Genomic DNA, 24,054 nt, shown 5'->3' on the forward strand with positions numbered 1-24,054 from the left:
ACAAAAACTAGAGTGCCCAATACGCCACTGTTACACCGCCCGAAAAGTAGATCAAACGATGCGACAGCAAATTCTGAACAGCAGATCAAAAGAGTCGGCAGCGTCGACGAATGACAGCCAGTCGCTTGAGGCTGGCGATGGCGCCTGAGACGCCCAAACAGCAGCTGGTACCACCGCAGTACTAGCCCAAACAATATTAATTTGCGCGGCGCTTAAACAGATTGGCGGTCTTGCATGAGTACATGCCGCGTACCGGGATGCAGGACATGGAATCCATTGACGAGCTGTGCGCAATCTGCAACCATGAGATGGATTCTACAGATTTGCAAGGTATCGCTCATGTATCCGCAGCTGCGTATGGTCACTAAAAAGGAACTTAGACGGTACTTGATGCTCTCGCATGGCCAGATCGGGTCGGCCCTGCAAGCCGCGCTTGTCTCAGCCTATCATCGCCTCAGAGACCCTTGTCTGCTGAAACGAGGCCCAGGTTCAATTACAAAGAATTGTTCGATATGGCAGCCTCTCCATCTCGTCTGCTCGCTCGTGTCGTGTCATGTCGTGGGCTGTTCTGTGGCCTCATTTCGCCAGCCGCCGCATGAATGAATGGCCCAGCGTCTGTCTCACATCAACGGCCGCCTTCCATGACCGACCGCAGAAGCGACCGCTTTGTTGCCGTGCTTTTGCTTGCTTGCATGCTGTCGATAGGTTGCCGTTGAAGCCGGCCGGCACTGCGACGTGCTTCAGCTAAAAATGGCTTCTGTTCCCTCTGTCGTGGTGAATTGTGCCTTGTGGTGACTCTTCTTCTCCGTTCCCACCTGCTTTCGTCATCTCTTACTCATTCTCTCTCTCTATTTCTCTTCTCTCTCAGCCCAAGTTACTTTTCGTGCCTGATTGCGTGGGCTTTTTTCTGTTTTACAACTGTGCCGGTTTGCCTAGTGTTGGTTGATTGTTACAGCTTCTGATTGTTCCCACGGGTGAGACGGCATCGATGATGGCAAGGTGAAGAGAAGACAACTATTTCCTTTTTCTCTTTTCTCTTTTTCTTTTGTCATTTCCTTTTTCTTCTTTCTGGAAATAATAACGACTCTCTTGAACGATTTTCTTTTTCTTTTCTTCTTTAATTCACAGGGGTTGAACGGCGCTGGACGTGATTCACTCTCCTTGATTATCCTCGAGCTGCGAACCTACATCGACAACAACACTCTGCGTTCACATACCCGCTTCGATCTTATTCAGAAAGACAAAGGAGTACATACGAGACTAATTGGGAACAGCCCATTCGACAATACTCTTCTTGGCAAAACCTGTTCACTGAAAAAAAAGGTCGGGAGGGGAAAAAAGCCAACAGCTGTTCACCAGTTGTTCGTCAGTCCGTCCAGTTTGGCCAACAGGCTCGCCCTGCCACCTGGCAACCCATATCTCCCCTTCTTCTCGCGTTCTCTTCTCTCTTCTCTCTTTTCCAAAACAAAAACAAAAACAAACTCCGAGCAAACTCTTCGTCACGATCGTATTTTGGTTCAGCTTTTCTCCTACAGAGATCAAAAAGCATTCGTTCCTTGGTATCGTCTCCTGACTCAGTCTTTACTTGTTCGATAACTCAAAACCACCCTCTCGTCGCCAGTTCAAAACAACCAGCATCTTCCAAGAGACGTGTTCCGACCGTGAGAATGGCTGCCAAACCTCACGTCGGCCTCAAGGCCGCGGTGGTTGCAACTCTCGCCACCGTCGCCAGCGGTCACTCCTGGATCGAGCGTGCCTTCAAGGTCGCCCCCAACGGCACCATGATTGGAGCTGAAGGCTACGCTCGAGGCTGGGTTCCTCGCACTTCTACTAACCCTCCCTTCGCTGACAGCATCCCTCAGTGGATTCTCCCCGCTGCCGGCCAGAGTGCTTATTCTGGGGATGAGGTGCTGAACAAGTACAAGTTGGATGAGAACCCTCCTTTCCCTATGTTGGAAGCCGCTCCGGGTGACCACATAGCCATTATCCATCTTGAGAACGGTCACACTACTCTTCCCCAGAATCAGCCCAAGAAGCCCCTGAACCGCGGTACTGTCTTCCTCTACGGCACCAGCCAACCCAAGGAGAGCGAGCGTCTCTTTGATGTCCACCTTGTTTGGAACAAGGCGGGCACTGGAGGTGACGGTCGCGGCGTTCTCCTGGCTACCCGCAACTACGACGATGGCCAGTGTTACCAGCCAAATCCCGGTCCCATCAGCACTGAGCGAGCCGCCAAACTCGCCCCTGAGGGAGCTAACCATGACATTGAGCTTGGATGCCAGTCTACCCTTCAGTTGCCCAGCGACCTCAAGCCTGGTTCCATCTACACCATCTACTGGTACTGGGACTGGCCTGATCTGAACGCCGACAACATCAACTTTGCTGCCACCACCAACGGCCTCTACCCCTGGGCTGGCACGTTTATGCGCGGACAGAAGGACCCCAACGGCTTCACCATGGCCGCCATCGCCAAGAATGAGAGTTATGCTAGCACCATCGACATCAAGATCACGGGTGACTCTTCTGCCACACACGCCAACTTGATGAGCGAGTTCGTCGATGATCAAGACATTTACACCAAAGCCATCAAGTCTCAGATGACCAGCAACTTTGAGGTCAATATTGACGCCAATGGAGACAACGACAGCCCAAGTGCAGCTCCTTCAGCTCCTGCAGCCCCTGTCGCTCCCAGTGCAGTTGTTCCTGAGCCCTCCGCAGTTGCTCCTCAGCCCTCTCCGGTGGCACCCACCTCGCCAGCTGGCAACGAGGGCAACGTTCAACACACTGTCACTCGCCTAATCACTGCAGAGCCGTCAACCGTCTGGAAGACACTCTACAGAACAGTGTCGGCCGACCAGGGACCGTCAACCTCAGCCTCGCTAACTGTGGAGCAGCCTCGTCCGACTGTCATCAAGACCGTCACGTCGCATGTCCCAGTTGCTGTGGCTGCGCCTACACCCTCGACAACCACAACCACTACAACCACAACTTCGACTAGCACCAGCAGGGTTCATCGCTCTGCTTCTACTGTCATGGTGACCATTACGAAGTATCTGCCTACTGCTACGCCGCCAAGCGATAGTCCAGTTGAAGCGCCGACCTCGACCCTGTCGAGCTCGCGCTCCAGCGACGAGCCCATCGACAACCGTCCAACTGTGACGCCGTTCTTGCCCGTCGCTGCTAGACGCAACTGGGCTTTCGGCCACCATTAAGTGCAACGTTGAAGGGATTTGGTTTGGATGGTATCTTGTGTGATTTAAGGGGGACATGGTTTGGCAACTTGACCTTCTGTTTTATATCTCGATGCATTCTTCCATCCTTTTTCACAATCTTTTCCTTTTTCTTACGCATACACATCGTTTCTATTTGGTTTGATGCATTTTCGATAGGGGCCTAGGACACAATCTAGCAATCCCGCGGTTTTATTTACGGTTTGGCATTTACGGAATGGGGAACATACAAAAAGGAAACCCTGGGAGGTTTTATATTCCTGTCGTTTAGGTTTTTCTACTCGCTTTCGGTTAAAGTCATATGGCACTCTATGAGGCCCTGGGAATGGACATGCATGCTTTGTTTCATTGATTTTGTTTGAAGTGTCTTTTTTGCACATGATTTATGCGATGAAGTGATGCGTTTGTTGATGTGATTCGTGAGATGGCGTTGGATCTGATGATACCTGATTGATGATACCCGGAGGGTTCGTACTGACTTGCTATGCTTTCATATATCTCTTTGTTTTCTTGGACGTTCTTCTTTTTTGGTTTATATAGTGCATACAGACTGCTTTCAATATACTCTACTCTCTACTCTAGAAGTGATACAGTGCTTAATGTGATACAAATGCTATGATAAAACACAATATTCAACATCCCAATAAACTTCATCCATAAGCGCCTCGGCGTTTCGGAACATCCGCATCCAGCATCAAAAACGTCCCGCGCCAAAAGTGGCTTCACAAGCCCAAAAGACCAAGACGCCACGAAACAGGCACCGCACGCTGACAATGGGGGTTCTGGTATGGGACCTGAAACCTTGCGCAAATGGTGAGAGATCTGCGCGCAATACAGAAATTCAAGATTTAATAGATTACTTCTACTAATCCACTGCTTGGGGGATCGCGGGTTGGTATCAAAATCCCCGAGAGATCCGGCGTACTTTTACTTTTTCGCAATGCGTTTTTGTTGGTGATCAAGTCTAGCTGTTGGGAGGGCAATTGGTGAGGAATTAGATGAACTACATATGATGTAAGAAGCATTTATCCGCAGTGGCTTGCGATACCAATACACAAAGGAATGGTGGTTATTCACAAGCTTATTAACGCGGCCAATTTCTCGGGGCGATTTCCATTTCTTTGGAGCAAAGTGGCAGAGCTGCCTAGTGCTAAGGAACTTACGGGTTTTCTTCTTCGTTCCATATTTTTTACCTGCGGTGAGCCAAAGTGGGCAAAAAGATGGCTTGCATCTGCAGCAAACCATTGATTTCCAGCATCAAAGAGACTCGGAGCATGACACCGCTGCAAAGCCGCGTAATGGCCCACAATTGTCCCAGAGAAGAATGCCAGAAAAGCCGTGAGAGGGAAGAAAATGTCATCGGCCGGCGATAATGACTAAGAAAACACAGCGAGTTTGCAGTGCCTGGCAAAGTTGCGTGGAGTTTGTCCGTGGGATCGGGTTGGTCATACCACCGGCTCCATCATTGCGCATTAGTCTCATCTCTCCATCAAGCAAGAAATCAAAAACGCAGTGAGCGCGAAAAAAAAAGACAAAGACAAGGCAAAGAAAGAAAATGCGTGAAAGAAAAAGCTGGCGGCTAAAAGGGCCCATCCTGGACCTGGTCAAACCCACAAAAGAGTTACGCGGGGGGCTATCGGCGCCAATGAAAGTGTCTCTTTGTTGAAGCCAAGCCAGCGAAGCATCTGTATCTATGGAGTAGAAGCAGCACAGCCCTCTTGCGGACATCTAGAAAGACGTTGGACAAGTAGAGTTGTTCCGTGGCCCGGCCCGGTGTCGATTGAACGGAGTGATTTGAAGATGGAAATGAGCTCAAATGGCTATTACCGTTGGAGTTGTGTGTGCGTGAGCAAGTTTAGGTAATACGCCTGGCGGGCTTCATGGTGAGCATCTATGGAGAAAAAGAAAAAAGCAGAGGTCATGTGTGGAAGAAATTGACAATTATTTCAACGTTTGGCCAAGCTTTTGTCCATCATTCTGTCACAATGGGGCGGAGCAGCAATAGCATGCCCTTTTTAGCTTCTGGTGGATGCGGGCGGGATGAGATTGACGAGCCTCAAGAGGTCAGACAGGCGGTGATGCTCAGGAACCCTTCCCAGTCAGGCTATCATGATGTCAGCCCGTAGAACAATTACTAAGGAGAATTGTACGGATACGAGCTGATAGTCGCTGTATCGAGTGGTTCAAACTTCGTCGTGCTGTATTAACATTTATTACTGATATCGTATTGAAACGAGGCTGACGAGCACGGTCGTCGCCTGGGCCAATTCGGTCTCTGTGCTTTTTTATTAGTATCATGTCCAGCACTCCGTACCTGGCAGAAAACGCTCGGATGGCGGAAGGGCCGAGACGGCCGTGCGTTGAGGCTGCGTGAGCACATGCACCAAGTTCCAGGTCGAGTCTGCGTGTTAGAGATGTCGGATCAACCACGTTCGGCATGAATCCCGATCAGCGTGAAACCGAGCATCGCGTCCCTCCGCTGACAGATGCAATTCCAAATCCAAAAACCCGGATCGCAGAAACATGAGGCTGAGCATCGTCGGATTTACGGCCGCTTCCAACGCCTAGTGTGTCGTCATGCAAGGCGGCTCCATCTAGTAACATCGTGCTCGTGCCTTGAAAAGACGGAGAGATGGATTCTGTCGGAGCAGCTCCGTCCGCTACATCGACGCTAGATACCGTGCTCGTGCACTGTACAGCACCCCCATGGATTGGAGTTTGAAGCTGATGTTGGAGCGCCAACAAAGTCCCAACCCAATATAGGCAACTGGCGGCGCGCCACTGCTTGGTGCTGTTGCATGGCTCAGGGAAACAATGAAGCCGGTGTCGCTCGCAAAAGCTTGTCGCAATGGACGATTGCCAATTCGGCTCGAGGCTGATTTCTTCTTAATAGATCTGAGCTTATATCGACGAGATATTGTCGATATGCAGAGTAACAGCTCAAGCTGAAAGCACTCGCATGAATTGATGCTATTTCCAGGAACATCAACTCCTCACACGCCCAACACACAGACGGTCAGCGCCCTGGCCAGAAAAATCAAGGCGACGCAGCAGTTCAGAATCGCAACCCCCAGGATGTAACGGTACGCTCGGTAGTGACGGGAAGAATGTCACTCTGCTTGCGATGTCTGCCCCAGAAGCACTCAACTCTGGAGCGGGGGATACTTGGACCCAGACACATCAAGCAAGTCACAGGTTAGCATTTTCCATGTCCTTGTCCATCAGATCGGACCTCCACCGCCCCGCCTGTCGCACCACAGGACCGCATGTGAACGATTTCGCAAACATGAGATGGAAACGCGCATTTTGAATCACATGGACCAAGACGAAAAACCCGTGCTGAACCCGGTGCCTATTGCAAAAGCTTTCCAAATATTCTGGCTGTCCGATCTGGGAACTACCTAGAGACGCTTACGCAGGAGTCGTAGCCAGCCACGATCGCCACCGGGAATGGCACGAAGCCGGAAGCATCCTGGGCGTCCTTTCGCGAACTAAGCAGGGCGAAAAGACAGACCAGGCCAGACCAGGTTTGGGGCCAGTCGCGGAGGTATGCGGCGAGTGGGATGGCGACCAAGAAAAAAAGAAAGGAAAAATTGACAGGTTGAATCTGCGAACAATGCATGTCTCAGAGCTCTGGTGGTAAAGTGGCCGAAAAGCAAGGCACGGCACGGGTCTAGACGTCTTGGGAGTGTTCAAAAATAAATCCGGGCTGGAAATTTACTCTCCCAGCGCCCGGACTCGTTTCTTTTTCCCATCTGATACGGACGGTATGTTGCTCCTATTCAGTTCAGGCTTTCCTTGCTTCTTTGTCTTCTCCCAGACCCAGACCACCCAAAGGGATTGATTCCAACGGCAGCACTAACACAGCGGCCGCCCATTAGGTCCAAAGTGGTGCCGTGTCAGCCGTATGTTAGCTTAGGCGCATGTCCATTACGTATCGAGTCTGAAGCACTCGAAGCAAGAGGGCTGCACGGCGTGGCTCACAGGCCGGAACTCTGCTTCAAGTCGACCCGCTGTGGCCGAAGCCGAGCCGTTACGGTGGTCGGTGCCGTCGTCGGCCAGTGGATGGCATGATGTGAACTTATCAGTGGCTCTGGACGTCCGTTTAGACTACTGAGAGTTTGGTGTTGGAGATCCACATGCCTGGTTAATATGGCAGTGCAAAGGCAAGAAGAGCATCGTTTTGCAACTCTGGCGATACGAAATACGCAAGGCAGATACGGGAGATACGAATTCTGGTTGTAGACCTGGCTGGAATTCGGTTCAATCAAGGTGAGGCTGCTGATGTTCGTAGCTTACGGCGCAATTGGTGATGTGTTCCAGGCACGTGTGAATAAGATACTTGTAGTATTCAAGTTCCGAACTGTCGCATGCCAGTCGGGCCAGCTACAGGATGCTGTTACTATTTGCGGGCATATTGTGAGACAATAAAATCCATTGGGTTCAGGTTGCCTTGGTTTCAAGCTATTGAACATACCCTTAATTCACTTTCTTTTCTTTTTTTACTCATTCAGCTCCAGCTCTTTTTTGCTTTTTCGCCCCTGCCGTCGGTAGTGGCGCCACAGCTGCGGGAGTCTTGGTCTTGGTGCTGACTCGTCCATGAATGAGCAACTCCGTATTCCGTAGATGCAAATGCAAATGAATTGACGGCTGCAGTCTGGTGGTAGTGCTGCGACTCTGCATCTGCATCTCGATTCCTGCCTGGATGCAGCTCGTAATACGCAATGCGCCTGTGGCTTATTCGCACAGACTGAACAGCCGCATACATGGACTTTAATTGTCCGAGCCGCGCGCACACACTCGTATACAGTAGCTGCTCCTTTTGGGATGCGCACATAATACAGGTCTGCCATGTATCTACTGCAGCTGTCATCAATCAAAGGCCGCATACTCCGAATGAGCAGACATGTGCGCATGATGATGTCGAACTGCGCCGCAAATCTCTCATTCGATATCCATCAATGTGCGCATCTGATGGACTCAACCTCAACGTTCTATTCAACCCCCGGCTCAACTGCAACGCCGACGGCGCTCAAGAAGCCCAATGGCCTCGCACAGCACCAAAGAGCACCAATTCACGCCCCGTAATACCGGCGCCAGCCCAGTAATACGCCAGAAACCAGCGCGTCGCAGCAGCCACTAGGACGCTGGGGATTGTGGACCCAGCGCCCTCTGGAGGGCCTCTAGGCGGCGTTGGTGCATGTTCCGTCACAGCACCTGGGCACACTGTGCCTAATTGAGTTCAAATCAATGGATCGTGCAATGTTTTGCTGCCAGAGGGGGTGTGGCAGCCAAAGAGGGGGGCCGGGGGGGGGAAGAGCCCTTGCCTATGTCGCTATTGGGCTGGTCTGGTGTGGGTTAGCACAGTCGCAGCTCGAAAAGCGTCCTGGCCCGTCTGCGTACCCCGTACCTCGTCGTGCGGCGCAGGCCCACGCTTCCCGCAGGTCACCCATACCGGCCGCTGCCACAACTAGCCCGAGGGAGGTGGATGCTGCTGAATCGCCCTCCAGTGGTCTTTTAAACAGTCTAGCCCACCACCTGCACTCCGCACTTGAACCATTGATCTGTTCTTGCTCTGCTCTGGCTTCGTTTCTTTTACTTCTTCCTCCTCCCACGCGCGTTGCTTGCCGCTGTTCGTGAGCCGCGCAACAACACCTGCACGCAGCAATCCTTTGATAGCTGCCTGTTCAGCGTCCGGAGCTGCCGACTCACAGCGAGGCTTGAGGGTTTTTTTTTTCTTATATGACCTAGATGGTACACTGAGCAGAAAAAAAACGACACCCGGGACGGAGCCGGAAAAGAGACGACTTCCAGCAAAAGAGCGCTTGTAGACCTACGCCCGACTTCAGCCTTGCATGGTGCACTCCCTCCGCTCGCCGACGACTCCGAGCCTGTATCGCTCTGGACTAGAGAACCCAACCGCTGTCGCACGATCCATGCTGCCTGTCTCGCCTGCAATCTAGACGTCGAGTCAATCACGACCTGCCATCGCCATCCTGCAAAGCCGCCACAATGACTGTCATCGACCAAGTCGCTCACGTCGTCGCCCACGTCGTCGTGAGGGCTGCGACAGAAACCGCCTCTTCGACAACGTCAGACACCACCAGCCCGCAGACTGCTATTCCCTCCAACACAAATAACAGCAATAACAACAACAAGGGCGGCGGCTCCAGCTCGCCGCTGCTCTTCTTTGTTGCCCTTGGTTTTGGTGTCGTCTTCACAAACTTGTGGTGAGTATTTACAGTCTGCCTGGACACATGATATACATACCTCCTTCCCAATTGATCTCCCCTCTACCACCCCTGCCAGTATCCTCGTCTAATAACATATCTGTAGGATCATTGTCGGCGTCAAGTACTGCTTTAGATATAATGCTCGCAACAGGGCGCGCATGACCAACGAAGATGGCGAGCCCATCACGCTCGAAAACATGCCTCGTCCTCACCGGAGAAGACGAGAAAAGAAACTCATGACCATGGACGAGGTCAACGACAAGTTCCCCATGATGAAGTACAAGACTTGGGTTTCGCAACGTGCTCGAGAAGGCTTGCCCACATCCGGAGGAGTTGAAGCGCCCAGTCGGCCTAACAGCGTTCACAACGCAGACGGAGCCATTCCTGACCTTGCTCCGAAAGAACGCGCCTCGGCTGAGGTTCGTGCCCTCGACGAGGCTACACCTGCCACCAAGACAGAACCCGCCAAGGAGGCTACCGTAAAGGAAGATGAGGACAAGAAGGACGTTACGGTTGTCGGCGAAACGGCAGAAGACGGACCCGTGAAACCCCATGGCAACTTGAAGCGAACAACAACCGAAGAAGAAGAGGATGAGGAGGACGACGAAGACGACGAGCAAATCACCGCCGCTTTGCCACCGGAACTTCTAAACACATCTGGTGATACTTGCGCCATTTGCATCGATACCCTCGAAGACGACGATGACGTCCGTGGACTGACCTGTGGCCATACTTTCCACGCAGTGTGTGTCGACCCTTGGCTGACTAGCCGCCGTGCATGCTGCCCGCTGTGCAAAGCCGACTATTACGTCCCGAAGCCCAGACCCAACCCCGAAGGCGATGCTGCCGCGGCTGGCAATTCCGCCAATCTCGATCCGCGCCAGAACTCCCGAATGAATCTGCCCATGGGTCTATCAACAGCCTGGTTCCGGTCTTCAAGTAACCGCAACAACAACAACAACAACAACAGCAATAGCAACAATGACAACTCAAGAGCTCGGTCTTCTCTGCTGCGGTTCCCCCGGCCACGGGTGCAGGAAGTGGCGCTTGATGCGACATCAGCTCAACAGGCTCAGACAGCTCCCAATGCTGCAGAGACATCTCAGCCGTCTCCTCCCGTCACCATGCTTTCATCTGTCCGACATGCCATCCGCTTTGGACGCACAGTCGAGCCGTCACCACGGATGAACGCGGAGGCAGTGACCCCAGGGCAGCTAGAGGCCGGCACTCGTCCAACAACCACTGCTACATAATGCAGCGGATTGCGTCTTTGCATTTATTCTTTTTCTGTTTCAGTTTAACGTCCCCACACGATCTACTTATCACGTAACGATGGTATTCTCTCTCTTACAACATATGTGTTGAGCACACCCGTCACCGGCTCGAATCGTATCCACCTGGTTTGGAATTTATCTCGCATTATGACAGCATTTCTGATTTTTCGCCCCCTTTTACACGTGTATTTAGCCATGCCAAGGCGGATGCACAAACGTCGTCGAAGTGGACTGCAACGTATATATACGCTCATAAAGGGGCACTAAGGTAAGGCAGTTCTTTAAAATATGGTTAGCTATGGGAAATAGGATGGCAGGGAAGGGGGGCGACGCACGGTTCTTATGTATGAAGGAGCCCATGTACGAATGGTTTTTGCTCTTTGCTTTTGGGCCCTGCATTGGGCTGGTTTTTTTTTTCTTATCCACGGAGCTCCGAGCGTGTCAAAGACGGAGGTGAAATGGGACATGAGCGGCGGAGTTGGGCGGCTATAGTGGCTTCTCTTGGTAGCTCGATGTTAGCAATAAAGCATCAGTGAAGAAGTGTTGCGGTTTCGTTGAAATTGTGACTTGTGTTATGTTGTGTTTCGTATATACTGCCTTTGGTATGGCTTGACTATCCAAAAATCGGTTCAACCTGCTGTACCCGATTGACTTTAACATATGAGACTGATTAGATCCCAGTTTTGAAGAACTGAACCTTTCGTATACTATCACCGCTTATCGACCAAGCTGCTTTGTCGAAGCTGATATTCGTAAACTCATCCAAATTGATAGACTCCAGATTCTTGGTGCCATAGTTTCCTAGCTTTTTAGTACAAGCTCTATTATCGTAGAGGTATGAAAGTTCTTCTATGAACCCAATGTCACGTTCATGATACCACCCTGTATCCAAAGCCTCATTACACAAGCCAAACGCAAAAAAAAAAAAAAAAAATATCGCTATAAAAAGGACCCCTTCTGAAACCTCCCCCCGAAATTCGCAGACTTATTAATCAGCTCCCTCCTCTGCGTCGACGTGATCTTGCCCCCAACCGCCATGTCTTTTTCCCGATCAAACGCCCTCTTGCTCGGATCGTCCTCCTCCTCATCAGGTTTCCCGCTCGCCGCCGTCGCGGCCTTTTTTCCTCCTTGATGTTCTTCGAGGAGTGTCTTGCCGCGTTGGGCCTGGATGTTTGCCGCGAGGGCCTCGTCGCGACGAACTTTTCTTTGTTGTTCCTCTGAGAGGTTAGATGCGCCGTCGGACGTGGATGATGTGCGTCCGAGGACGGAGTCTTGTAGACGCTTGAGTTTCTCCTCTGGGGTTTCGGTCCATATGGATGGCGCGCCGGGGGCGGTTGAGGATGAGGGTTTTGGTTTTGAAGAGAATTTGCGGGCGCGGATGCGAGTGGTGTCGCGCTCGGAGAAGGTTGATGAGGAAGGTGGAGGAGCGAGCATCCAGTCGTCGCGCTTGGGAGCGTCGTCTTCCAGAGATGCAGGGAGTGAAGGCCCGATTTGACGACGAGGGGCAGAGGCTGATGGGAGGGATGGGCCAAAGTCGTCGTCAGAGTCTGAAGAGTCGGAGTCGAGGTTTGTGTTGGCGGTAGGGTCTGGATTGGCGCCGGGAGGAGGAGCTGGGCCGGTGTCTGAATCGGAGTCGGAGAGGTTGATTTCGTCGTCGTTGTTGTTTGCGGCGAGATGTGGTGGGAGAGACGGCCCTACTGTTCGCGCAGCCGCGGCAGCAGCTGGCATTTTCGGTGCGTAGTCGTCTTCGGAGTCTGATCCGGAGGCATTGAGGTCTATCTCGTCTTGGTTCTGTAGAGAGTCTTCGCGACGGGCATGTTTATTTGATGTCGTTGACGTATCGTCGTTTGTGTCGTCGCGGCTCCTTTTTAGTTGAGGCGGGAGTTGGGGGCCTATAGACGACATTCTCTGATTCTTTGGGTATGTTCTCTCCGTTTGGAGTATTTTTATTTGTTTGTTAGTTGGGAATTTGATGGAGACGTGATTTGTAGGTGAAGGAGTTGGGAAGCTTGAAGCAGAGACGATGTCATTTTTGGTGGAGCGGGCGGATTTGCGCGGTGCATGTGATTGGCCGTGTGGATTTCCGGGGGAGAGGCTTCACGTTTATGGCTTCTAAGTTTCCGTTATGAAAGAGAATCAGAATATATGTTGCATTAATATTTTGAGTTTCGTATTTCAGTTGTCATAAGGTCAATTATCTAAGAGGAACATTAAAAGACATACTCCATAGAGCTGAAGCCAACGCCTCTGCTGGTACCAGCGAAAACATATAACAAAGCAATAGACAAGGTTCCCACCAGTCTTGCAAATCTAAGGCTGTTAATGCTACAAAGTCGAACCCATACCATCTACACTCTCCGCTTGCACATCTTCCTTCTCTTTCTGGGCTTCCCTCTCGGCTCTCCTCGTCTTGACCCAAGAGCCCAGCTGGTTCCATACGGCCTGCTTCTCAGCCGGAGACATGGACGCCGCAAGGCCGCTCGTGCTTGTTGCGACAAACACTCTGGCTCCCTCCCACTCGCCCTCGATGACGCCCATATTCTCAGACTCGTCCTGCCAGCCGTACTTGAATGCCTTGCCCACAGGAGAGCCGTGACGCACGCGCCAGATGCTCTCCCAGATGCTCTTGCCCACGACGCACATGCTCTCCGGCCGCCATTTACGGGCCTTGTCTTCCAAGATGGAGACGCCGTCGTCCATCTCCTGCTTGCTCAGCTCGGCGCCGTTACGGCTCGGCCGCGCAACGATATTGGTCAAACCAAGGCTGTACAGCTCCGGCATCTGCCTATCCTCGTCGGCACGGCACGGACGGGGCGTCACGCCGCTCGAGAAGAGGAGCTTCCAGAAAAGATTGGAGGGGTGTGCATAGGCATGGCCCGACCGAGCAGTCTCTATCCCGGGATTCAGCCCGATGAAAAACACCAAGAGATTGGGTGCCACGGCATCGGGGAGCTCAGGGAGATGCGCATATGTAGAAGGCGGTGCATATCCAGCCTTTGGACGGTTCCGCTTCTTCTTCTGCGGAGACGAAGATGCTGAGCTGGGCGTTGCTGACTGACGCCGCTTGTTGGACGATGAAGAAGCTGTCACGCTGGCGGCTGAAGATGACGATGGCGATTCGGAGGCGGCCGCAAACCGAGGGCTCCTGCGGATGGGCTGTTGCGACGTGTACATGAACTTCTTCAACTGTAAACGCCCCTCGAATGTCGCAGGTTTTCCAGAATCCACGCCTTCCACCGTATTTGGAAGTTCCTCCCCTGGCTCCATGTTGATATCACTCGACCTACAGCCTGGTGTATCATGCGTGAACGAGTGTAAGCTGAGCTCTCTGGTCTGCTCGATTTGACACCGATAGCGCTTATCAAGCCGGAGTTTTTTATATCTGCCTTGGCGTTTGGCAGCGCTATGACACGTTGAGAAGCATGTTTCAAGGTTACAAAGAAGAATATGCCTTGCAAATTTGGCACGCTCACTTGGAGGTTGAACAACGTTGAACGCTTTATAGAGGATTGCCACCGGGCTATTTTTGCGCCGGCTTAGTACATGTAGTCAGGCACGGCATGTGGATGCACTACGAACTGTTTGCCTAATTCCTAGCAAGGGTTCGAAAAGAACTGCAAAGGACTAGCTACCTCAGTACTGCTGGTATTCTGTGCGGCTGAATAAAGCACGTTGCAAAAAGCAAACATGGAAGAAGGGCGTCTGGAGGCTCGGTTGGCGATTCATTCAATGTTCGACGCAGTGCATTCAAGCATTCTAGATCCTTGGTGGAACGGCTGATGCTGAGGTCGATTAGCGTAGGCACAGCCACAGCCTAACTGTTCGGTTTGCCATGGCCCGCGCACGGGAGATCGCGCATCATCTTTGGCGCTCAGGATTGCCAGGTACCGAGTCCGGAGAATGCACGGCAGTATGCACGGAGCAGTTGAATGGATGTCCATACAATGGTAGTAAAGCTTGTTGATGCTCTTGTAATGATCCTGAGAGTCATGCAAATCTGCTCTACAGTAAAATGCTCCAATCACGTGGTTCCTCCTCAGAGAGCAACAGGTGCCCCTTGGTATGGACATTGGATGTCGAAAAAAGCAGCCAAATGCGTGTATTTCTGTGACCAATTCCATGTGCTCACACAGAGACCAACATGAAGAGATAGAGACGCCTCGGCCTCCTGCTTTTAGGATGTCGGTGAGCCAACCACCCGATCATCTAGACTTTGATGCTAGAGATGATCTAGACATCAGGGAACGCTTCAGGGGTCGGCCGACCTGTCAGTACCTGTACTTGTACTTGAACTTGTACATGCACCAGCTTGAATTAAGCTCGACAAGTTGCGGTGAAGTCCTCAAGCTGCATCCCGCAAGGCATATTAAGTTTGTAAGAGCATCTCGTTGAATCAGAATCAGCGCCAAGCCGAGCAGAAGCCATACAATCGTGGACACGCCTCGAGATGCAAGCCCTGAGTCTGCAGTAGGTTGGTGCTTGTGAACCAGCCCCTTGCAGCCATCCTACTTGCTTTCGTGGCCTGCCAACGACCACTCAACCGTGTCTACCGTGCGGCTGAACCAAGCAGCTGCAGGTCTATCACCTACTCTGCTGCCATGCTCTTCTCCGTATGATGCTGCTAGTACCGCATCTTGGTAGAAATGTGTGGAGTGCGGAGCGCAGGGTGCCTTGGATGTGAGGAGCCGACCCTGCACGAACCCTGCGCCCTCTCACCGTCAAGCCAGTTTCCATGTCTTGTACTCTGTAGAGCCAAAGCCAAACTAGAGATTAAGGCCGTGGTGGTGTATGTATAGTATTGGTTCGAGTAGGGAATGCCATCTTTGGAAGAATTGCCGACACACGGCAGTACGGGGTCCGAGGCTACCAATTAATGCGGCATGGAATCAATCAATCTTGATACGGGTGCGGCATCAGTAGGTGCATGTAGTCGTAATAACCACGGCGGACGTCATACGGCATCCGATGCCAGCAATCATCTGTAGGGACACGCACACATGCTGCTTGTAATTGATGCCACACGGGGCACAAAGAAAGGGGCTCCTCACCTGTGCTACTGCTAGCACACACACGAAACCATGTGCGGCTCGAATCGGGAGGTCCGCTGCCCTGATGGCTCGTATCCGGCCCATGTTCAGTGTTGACAATGATCCATACTTGGTACATACGGGGAGATCGGCTCCAAGGCGTGGGTAGCCGGCCCTGCAGTCGGATTGCGGATGTGCTGCTGCAGCTACTGTACTCGTGCATTCATCGAGTCCCAGTGAATTTGACAACGGAAGACGGAAGCCAATCCAGACAAATCTCATCAAATCATGTCAACACGGGTATCAATCAATTCCATCACATGTCGAGATGTGTTTATTTCTGGCAAGGCATCCTCAGGTAGAGAGTAATGTTGACTAAGACGACCTGACCTACAACACAGACAGACAGAGAAATCAGCTTCTTACTCCTTCCATCTTACGCAACACCAACAAATCAATCTGATCAATGCATCCATACAGAATTCCCACTTCCCAGGCGCTGAACCCACAGCTACCGCTAGGGGGGCTCCAGCTGGCCAGTTAGTGCAGAGTCTGGCCTGCAGCGTTCCTGCGAGGCGGAGGGCTGACAGTGATGCCAGTGGATGCCAATTGCCGCACCGCCTCCCCCCCAAGCTGAAAATAGCAGCACCATATTTCCGCCTCAGCCTGGCCTGGTGCCACTTGCGGCGCTCGTATGGGATGTGTGTACCCTAAGGTAATTAATCACAGAAGTGAATTGAATTCAATCGAATCGTTGTTTTTGCCGCCAAGATACTGTCTGGCACGAGTAAGTTGTTGTAAGTCTGCTGGTATTTTTATACAAAGTGCCACTGGTGATGCTTGGCAGCAGCACCCATCGCAGATATACTCGTAGTTGGCACAGATATGTATCAGTACTTGTGTAAAAGGCTCACTGTCACTCACAACAACAGTACACGTCGTGTACCTGTACCGACAGCTGCCAGGGTTCAAGCCTGTTAAGCTCCTCCCACTAATGCGCTCCCCTCCCCCCCTGATGGGCTTTTTTTCGGTTTGGAGGGGTGGGCGGGCCACAGCATGCACGGCTAGAGGCACCACGACGTCAGCCAGGAGAAAAAGCCCGTCTTGCTGATCATTAGGAGGTACGGGCTGGATACTTGACGACAACCCAAACAACAATACAATCCGGCGTAGTTCAGCAAGTACTTGCATTGTGGAGAGCAGGTCCGCTTCCATCTGCAGTACCTAGTAGTACCAAGGCCAAGTACCTGCGTATGCACCAAAGCAGAAGAAGCTTCTCTCCTATTGATCCCTCCTTGGTCATCGTCTCCTTTTATACTTCACTGCAGCTCTTCCCTGCTTCCGGTTCTCTTCTCGACATCATCATTTCTTCTTCTTCTCTCCTCCCTCAGCTGCCGCACTCAATTCGCTCGCTTGAGTCTCCATACCATCTTCTACCATCTATCAGCATATTAATATCTGTTTCTTTTTCTGCTTTTATTCCATAGATATCCCCAAACCCACACAATGGAAGCCATCAAGAACGTTCTGAGCAAGGCCACCAATGGCGTCGCAAAGCCCGCCCCTTCGGCCGAGGCTGTTTCCCAGCTCAAGGAAAAGTACACCAAGGCTGGACAGGAGCACGTCTTCACATTCTACGATTCCCTGAGCACTGCCGAGCAAGCTACCCTCTTCGAGCAGCTCTCCGGCTTTGACCCTGCCTACATCAACGAGATCACCGACCGAGCGCTGCACCCCCCGCAAGTCGATGAGAGTGCTGCCAAGCTTGAGCCCCTGCCCGAATCCGCAACTGCTAGTATCCTCGACTCGAGCTCTGACGATATCAACAAGTGGTACGAGTCTGGCCTTGATCTCATTGGCAGCAATGAGGTTGCTGTCGTGCTCATGGCCGGTGGCCAGGGTACCAGACTGGGAAGCTCTGCGCCCAAGGGCTGCTTCGACATTGGCCTGCCCTCGCACAAGCCCCTCTTCCAGATCCAGGCCGAGCGCATTCGCAAGGTTGAGGAGCTGGCTGCCAAGAAGGCTGGTGTTGACAAGGTCGTTGTCCCCTGGTACGTCATGACCAGCGGACCTACTCGCGGACCTACCGAGGAGTTCTTCTCCTCCAAGAACTACTTTGGCCTTGCCAAGGAGAATGTCATGATCTTTGAGCAGGGTGTTCTGCCTTGCATCTCCAACGAGGGCAAGATCATCCTGGAGAACAAGGGCAAGGTCGCCGTCGCCCCCGATGGCAACGGTGGACTCTACCAGGCCCTCGTCGTCTCTGGCGTTCTCGACGACATGCGCAAGCGCGGCATCAAGCACATCCACGCTTACTGCGTCGACAACTGCCTGGTCAAGGTTGCCGACCCCGTCTTCATTGGCTTCTCCGCCTCGTTGAACGTCGACATCGCCACCAAGGTGGTCCGAAAGCGTGATGCCACCGAGTCCGTCGGCCTGATCATCGCCAAGAACGGCAAGCCCGACGTTGTCGAGTACTCCGAGATTGACAAGGAGACTGCCGAGGCCCGCGACGCCAACAACTCGGAGCTGCTCAAGTTCCGCGCCGCCAACATTGTCAACCACTACTACTCATTCAGCTTCCTGGAGAGCATTCCTCAGTGGGCGCACAAGCTGCCCCACCACGTCGCCCGCAAGAAGATTCCTGCCACCGACCTGGAGACGGGCGAGCTGATCAAGCCCGCCAAGCCCAACGGCATCAAGCTCGAGCAGTTTGTCTTTGACTGCTTCCCTCTGCTGGCCCTCGACAAGTTTGCCTGCATGGAGGTGAACCGTGCCGACGAGTTCTCTCCCCTCAAGAACGCCAGCGGCACCGGACAGGATGACCCCGAGACCAGCAAGGCCGACATCATGAACCAGGGTCTCCGCTGGGCCCAGGCCGCTGGCGCCACCGTTGTTTCAGACGGAGGCATCGAGGTGTCTCCCCTGATCAGCTACGTAAGTTGTCACTTCATTCCTCACACCAGATCCAGCCTGATACTAACAATAATTCACAGGGTGGCGAGGGACTTGAGCACCTCAACGGCAAGACCATCGTGGCTCCTGCTGTACTGGAGCTGGAGAAGAACTAAACGAAGAAAAAGAAAAGGTGACTGGAATATTTGTTTTAATGATTTTTTATTTTAATATCAGCGTTGGTTAGCACTAGAGTAATGTTTTAGTGGCACGGGCCTGGATGAATTTACGAGGCTACTGCGGCGGATAAGGCCGCGTCTCCTCTGTCGAGCAATCTGCAGATGAAGCAAGTTGAAGCAAGAAATGAAGAGCTTGGAATCTTGTTAGCATAGCATATTGGGTTGTTCACCCCCCAAAGATGGAATATGATATGATTCTCTTGGGCTGCTTGATTGAAATACAAGACTTTTTTCATATCACATTCAAGCATTTTTGGTGAAATCTGGCGAATCGACTGTAGTCTATTTCTACTCTGTTCTTTTGTTCTTTTGTTCTTTCGCTTCAAGAAAACAAAACCGTCACTGCTTATATACATGTATGATCTAGATTCTATCCTCCTTTGTGGTATAACTTTTACTCCATCTCAGTGATGTACTTCTCCGCCTCCAGAGCAGCCATGCAGCCAGTGCCGGCGCTGGTAATGGCCTGGCGGTACCGCTTGTCCTGGACATCACCAGCAGCGAAGACGCCGGGGATGCTCGTCTCGGTGGTGCCGGGCTTGGTGACGATGTAGCCCTCGGAGTCGGTGTCGACCTGGCCCTTGACCAGGGCGGTGGCCGGGTCGTGGCCGACGGCGTAGAAGAGGCCGTTTGCCTCGACCGTCTCCTCCTCGCCGGTGACGACGTTCTTGATGACCAGGTGGCTCATGAGGCCGTCGTCGCCTCCCTTGACCTCCGTAGCGACGGAGTTGAAGCGCACGGTGACCTTGGGGTGCTTGAGCAGGCGTGCGGCCATGGTCTTGCTAGCACGCAGAACATCACGACGCACAAGAACAGTGACGTGGGAGCCGTACTTTGTGAGGAAAGTAGCCTCCTCAGCGGCGGAATCACCGCCGCCGATGACGAAGAGGGGCTTGTTGCGGAAGATGGGCACGGCGCCGTCGCAGACTGCGCAGGCGGAGATGCCGTTCTGCCAGTACTTGTCCTCGCCGGGGAGGTCGAGGCGGCGGGCCGACGCGCCGGTGGCGATGATGACGGAGTCGGCCGTGTGCGTCTCGTCGGGGTTGAACTCGGTCGAGAACTTGAAGGGGCGAGAGGAGAGGTCGAGCTTGGTGACGGTGTCGGTGACAATTTCGGTGCCGAAGCGCTCGGACTGGGCGCGCATGTTGTCCTGGAAGAAGAACTCGTGTGAGTATATGTCCAAATAGAAAAGAAACAAGACAAGAAAAAGAGAGCGTCTTTGCAAGACTCACCATCAACTCCTGGCCCATGATGCCCTTGGGGAAACCGGGAAAGTTTTCAATCTCGGTCGTCGTCGTCAATTGGCCACCGGCAGCGGTGCCGTTTGCCATGAAGCCCTCATACAGGACAGCTGTTATCCCCCAAACGTTTAGCATATGCCGTTATATTCCATGGTATCACACGGGAGGAGCAAACTTACGCTTCAGCTCAGCTCTGGCCAGATAGATGGCAGCAGTATGGGCCGCGGGGCCAGATCCAATGACTGCAATGAAAGTTAGCCTCGGTATCGCAAATCCATAGACGGCTCTTCTCATGGCCGTCTCAATCGCATAACGTAAATAGAGCAGACATACCGACAACCTTGCTATGCATCTTTCTTGCTCCGTGTTCAACAGGCTTGGTGGGATTCTTTGTGAATGTGGTGGCGGCAGCGGCAATCGAAAGCCCAGCACTCGAACGCAGCGTTCGTCGGAAAGTTGAGGCGAACAGTTTGGCGACTTTTGGTCTAAAGATACGGGAGAAAAAAGAAGAGACGAGACGGCGGCAAAGACGGGTATATATAGCGGTTTAGATTCTATGGACGCGTTCGCAGAAGTGAATCCCTTATACAAGATGCAAAAGACAGAGATGGAAAAATAGCACACGGACGAGTTCGGCGCCATGGCGGGGCTCGGCCGTGAGTTGCAGAACTGGACAGAAGCCGCATCTTAGTAACCCTGGCACACAATTCCCGGGCGGTCAGCCGCTAACACTCAGCAAAGTACCCTCGCTTGCCTCGCCATAGTCTCTACTGTACGGAATCAAGACAAGGCTGTGTGCTTGGATTGGTTTGGATTTCTAAGCCCCCCCGGCACCGCAGACGCCGCTCCCGACTCGTCGCATTAAAGTTGGACCTGGAATCGCAGCTTGTCAGGTTGACAAATCTCAAGTGCCAGCGCCTGGTGTTTCGAAGCTCAAAAGATTTGGGCTCATGGGGATGCGCTGCGGTCGGATGACGTCCCAGCCCGGAAACTGGAATCTTTTTGCGATATCCAAAACCTTCCCCCTCCCCCTATTTCCCCCGTTCATGTGCCCCCCTCATCGCTGCCCGTCCTCGGCACCGTCGCGCATGCCAAACTTGAGCCCAAGGCCGCTTATATCTCGTTTGAAGAACTTTCCAAAATTTCTCAGATTCTCATTGATTGTCGCCTTGTCTGAACCGCTTTGCCCAGTGTTGCTAATGTCCCTCGCTGCACTTAGCAGTTTCTCGCCCAACGACCCCGCGTCGAACCTTGCTGCTGAGCTGCCTGCCAATGAGGATGATGCAGTGTTGATTGCGCCCATGGCACCAGTACTGCTGAGACTGGACGTCAACATCAATGGTGTCAGGAGCGGCGAGTTTTGTGCGAGCTTCTCGTTAGAGCTGCTGTCGCGGTGGATGCCAAACAGCTCAATCAGGTGAGCCTGGTCTATCTTGCGCACCCCCTTGAGATCCAGGATCTTCTTGAAGTTTGTATCTGAGCGATCCGCAATGTGAATGAGGTACGCCTGCACAAGGCCCTCTGGAGGCGATTGCCGAACTTGTAGCGTCTTGAGCAGAGGGTCCATCCGATTCATGCTTTGCTCAACCCTCCTCACAAACGTAGCGGACGGTGCTTGCTGCGCTGGCGATGGGTTGTGATAGGACAACAGATTCCCAAACGATTTTGTGAGTGCATATTTGTCAACGAGCATCTAGTACGACCCTTGGTTAGCTCAAGTTACGCGGCAAACTCCTATTCTCCCGTTCTCTCTTACCTGTTGTGCCCCAACCTCGGATATCGGCCGACACTGGACAATATTGTTGATAAAGGCCGTCACCAGATGATCCACCAGGTTGTCGCAGAATGCTCTTGCGTACTGCTGCTTGGTAACAATGGCCAAGATCTCCTCCGTCTTGTCATTGACATGTTTGACGAGCTCACCTACCCAGGAGCTCTGGTCGCCCGCGCTGTCCATGGTGCTCCAGTTTGTATTCTTCATTTCCCGCCAGACGCCCTCGCAGTCCACCTCAACAATGCGTACCAAAGCCAGCACGGCAGCGCTAGCAACACCCAGGAAAGCGTCTGACTGTGACGATAGATCGACCTTGGATACCAGCTCATGGTCAATACGCTTCTTGATGTTCTCCTCCAGTTGGTTCGTGTTAATGTGCCAGAAATCTGCTGTGTTCAGGACCAAGACGGCATCCTGCATGGAGGGGCCCTTCTGTCCGCTCGACTGTAGTTTCCGTAACAGTACCTGCTGAGCATACTCGTCCAAGTATTTGGCTAGTGTCTTTGAGAGATCCAATAGGCGGTCGCTCGTGGATAGCTTCGCGCATTGGGATAGAGTCAATTTGTAGAAATGGAAGAGCTCCAGAGCTGAGGAAATGACGGCCTGTGGCGTGAACTCTTCTTCTGGGGGAATGAGTGGCTGCGTGCGGTACTTAGGTATCATAGTAGCCAGCTGCTTGTCCTGCGACTCGACCCAGAGACTCAGGTAGGGCTCAAAAGCCACTGATATGAGCCCATTGAATGTGTGCGACTTCTCCTCAGTCGAGCTCAGAGTGTCGATGCTGGCCCTTGGGTCGTTGGAGAAGTGCTTCTCTAGATTCTGTTCGAAATTGAGCGTTTCTTGCAAGCACGCGAGAAGCAGGTTAACGTCAATCTTGTTGCCGTCTGGGCGCCGCATGCTACGCTCCAGGATGCCCTTGAAGTCGTCACGCGTGCCGTCGCAGAAAGCAGTGGCCAGAGTTTCGTTGACGCGCCAGTGCGGAGGGAAAATAGCGGCATGGTCGTCTTCGTGCGTCTTCATCATGCGCTTAAACCACGCATATCTTCGTCCGATGTTGTCTAGATTGCCTGCCTCGTCGTTGCCCCGGAATACTTGGCGGTACTCTCGCAGCTCCGTGTTGATGTACCAGCCGACAATCCTAGATTTTGCCGAGTCTCCCAGAGCATCCATGACGAGGCAGGCTTCCACCAAGGTTCCCCTCTTGGCGCTGACCTCTCCCTTTGTAAAAGCCATTTCGAAATCCTCGCAGACCTGCTCTAGCAGCTCCCGCTGTAGCTCGGACACCTCTCGACTCAGCGTCGCGATCTGCTCGATGCTCCTGTAGCTGTTGAAGTGCTTCATCAGCTGCAGCACCGCCTGCAAGAGGCCGGCACACTCCCGATACTGCCTCGTCTTTGCAAGGCCCCTCAGCTGCTCGTACGCCGTTGTGAGCATCTGCAGCCGCTTCAGCGCCGTCATGCTGAGCGTCAGGTTCTTCTTGGTATTGTCCAGCCTCTTGATGTCTGCTGTCATCGATGTGATGTTCTGCTCCGTCTCTATCGCCCGTGAGCGCACCGTTTCAATCTTGCGAAACAGCTGCGCAAGCTCCGTTTGCGCGGACCGCATTCGCTCCAGGCTCGAGTCTGGTTCGTAGGCCTGGGCCGATTCGAGTGTGTTGATTTCGTACGAGAGGTCATCTTGGCGGTGCTTGAGTGCCTGAGAGACTTGGCTTATGGACGAGACGGCGGACGGATGCGAAAACAGGAGGTTGAGGTGGTCAATGGGATCGTAGTCGACTGTGCCACCATCTTCATGTTAGTTGCGAACAGCTTGTCATTCGGCCGGCGACTCACTTGCGTCGAGACTTGCGGCAGATGACCCTGCCAGAGAGCCATTCATAGTTATGAGTGTTTGGTAGAAAATGGATGATAACAGTACAGCAAGATAAGAGATGGCAGCTCGTCGATGGATGATGCGAATTGTGTAAAGCCGGTGTTAACCTGAGCCAGGCTCTGTCTCGTTTATCAAATGTCTTGGTACCAGGTACAGAGTACGGGTAGCTCCTGATGCTGCAAGAGCCGGGGCTGCCAAGAGTGGACTAGTCTGAGTGTTCTTATTTAAGTTAAAGTGGGTCGTATTTCCTGTTAGTCTCACGGCTTCTT

At 52.7% G+C, this 24,054-nt stretch overlaps 7 protein-coding genes across 7 annotated transcripts; 3 read left to right on the top strand and 4 right to left on the bottom strand.

Annotated features, from left to right (window-relative positions):
* The first annotated feature begins 514 nt into the window (after window positions 1-514).
* Window positions 515-3,806, top strand: V8C40DRAFT_230382 (uncharacterized protein). The gene is made up of 2 exons (XM_083212693.1): window positions 515-774; window positions 1,275-3,806. The coding sequence occupies exons 1-2, from the start codon at window positions 751-753 to the stop codon at window positions 3,210-3,212; spliced, it is 1,962 nt and encodes a 653-aa protein (XP_083079274.1). The 5' UTR covers window positions 515-750; the 3' UTR covers window positions 3,213-3,806.
* A 4,978-nt stretch (window positions 3,807-8,784) lies between these two features.
* On the top strand, window positions 8,785-11,278 carry V8C40DRAFT_230391 (E3 ubiquitin-protein ligase RNF103). The gene is made up of 2 exons (XM_083212694.1): window positions 8,785-9,460; window positions 9,567-11,278. Exons 1-2 carry the CDS (start codon window positions 9,243-9,245, stop codon window positions 10,714-10,716), a joined length of 1,368 nt encoding a protein of 455 aa, XP_083079275.1. The 5' UTR covers window positions 8,785-9,242; the 3' UTR covers window positions 10,717-11,278.
* V8C40DRAFT_230392 (GPALPP motifs-containing protein 1) lies at window positions 11,225-12,727 on the bottom strand. The gene has a single exon (XM_083212695.1). It carries the CDS (start codon window positions 12,640-12,642, stop codon window positions 11,677-11,679), a length of 966 nt encoding a protein of 321 aa, XP_083079276.1. The 5' UTR covers window positions 12,643-12,727; the 3' UTR covers window positions 11,225-11,676.
* A 156-nt stretch (window positions 12,728-12,883) lies between these two features.
* On the bottom strand, window positions 12,884-14,476 carry V8C40DRAFT_230395 (uracil-DNA glycosylase-like protein). Its single transcript, XM_083212696.1, has one exon. The coding sequence runs from the start codon at window positions 14,002-14,004 to the stop codon at window positions 13,063-13,065; it is 942 nt and encodes a 313-aa protein (XP_083079277.1). The 5' UTR covers window positions 14,005-14,476; the 3' UTR covers window positions 12,884-13,062.
* Window positions 14,477-16,833: 2,357 nt separating this feature from the next.
* On the top strand, window positions 16,834-19,272 carry V8C40DRAFT_230398 (UDP-N-acetylglucosamine diphosphorylase). Its single transcript, XM_083212697.1, has 2 exons — window positions 16,834-18,701; window positions 18,761-19,272. The coding sequence occupies exons 1-2, from the start codon at window positions 17,271-17,273 to the stop codon at window positions 18,833-18,835; spliced, it is 1,506 nt and encodes a 501-aa protein (XP_083079278.1). The 5' UTR covers window positions 16,834-17,270; the 3' UTR covers window positions 18,836-19,272.
* On the bottom strand, window positions 19,166-21,203 carry V8C40DRAFT_230399 (thioredoxin-disulfide reductase TRR1). The gene is made up of 4 exons (XM_083212698.1): window positions 20,473-21,203; window positions 20,319-20,381; window positions 20,131-20,249; window positions 19,166-20,048 (listed from the first exon to the last, which is right to left on the bottom strand). The coding sequence occupies exons 1-4, from the start codon at window positions 20,489-20,491 to the stop codon at window positions 19,293-19,295; spliced, it is 957 nt and encodes a 318-aa protein (XP_083079279.1). The 5' UTR covers window positions 20,492-21,203; the 3' UTR covers window positions 19,166-19,292.
* Window positions 21,197-23,791, bottom strand: V8C40DRAFT_260599 (Vps53-like protein; the record flags this gene model as incomplete). Its single annotated transcript, XM_083219162.1, has 3 exons — window positions 21,197-21,832; window positions 21,896-23,688; window positions 23,746-23,791. 3 exons carry the CDS (start codon window positions 23,789-23,791, stop codon window positions 21,197-21,199), a joined length of 2,475 nt encoding a protein of 824 aa, XP_083079280.1.
* Window positions 23,792-24,054: the final 263 nt, after the last annotated feature.

This window comes from Trichoderma camerunense, assembly GCF_050948025.1.
Source record: "Trichoderma camerunense strain CBS 138272 chromosome Unknown V8C40scaffold_1, whole genome shotgun sequence".
NCBI lineage: Eukaryota > Fungi > Ascomycota > Sordariomycetes > Hypocreales > Hypocreaceae > Trichoderma > Trichoderma camerunense.

Excerpts from the sequence above, each read along its gene's own strand:
- V8C40DRAFT_230382 (XM_083212693.1), top strand. The coding sequence starts at position 751 with ATGGCTTCTGTTCCCTCTGTCGTG. Across the intron at positions 775-1,274 it reads CTTCTGTTCCCTCTGTCGTG|CCCATTCGACAATACTCTTC; the intron begins GTGAATTGTGCC and ends AATTGGGAACAG.
- V8C40DRAFT_230391 (XM_083212694.1), top strand. The coding sequence starts at position 9,243 with ATGACTGTCATCGACCAAGTCGCTCACGTCGTCGCCCACGTCGTCGTG. Across the intron at positions 9,461-9,566 it reads GTCGTCTTCACAAACTTGTG|GATCATTGTCGGCGTCAAGT; the intron begins GTGAGTATTTAC and ends ACATATCTGTAG.
- V8C40DRAFT_230392 (XM_083212695.1), bottom strand. The coding sequence starts at position 12,642 with ATGTCGTCTATAGGCCCCCAACTCCCGCCTCAACTAAAAAGGAGCCGC.
- V8C40DRAFT_230395 (XM_083212696.1), bottom strand. The coding sequence starts at position 14,004 with ATGGAGCCAGGGGAGGAACTTCCAAATACGGTGGAAGGCGTGGATTCT.
- V8C40DRAFT_230398 (XM_083212697.1), top strand. The coding sequence starts at position 17,271 with ATGGAAGCCATCAAGAACGTTCTGAGCAAGGCCACCAATGGCGTCGCA. Across the intron at positions 18,702-18,760 it reads TGTCTCCCCTGATCAGCTAC|GGTGGCGAGGGACTTGAGCA; the intron begins GTAAGTTGTCAC and ends AATAATTCACAG.
- V8C40DRAFT_230399 (XM_083212698.1), bottom strand. Across the intron at positions 20,250-20,318 it reads GGCCAGAGCTGAGCTGAAGC|CTGTCCTGTATGAGGGCTTC; the intron begins GTAAGTTTGCTC and ends GGGGGATAACAG. Across the intron at positions 20,049-20,130 it reads TCATGGGCCAGGAGTTGATG|GACAACATGCGCGCCCAGTC; the intron begins GTGAGTCTTGCA and ends TTCTTCTTCCAG.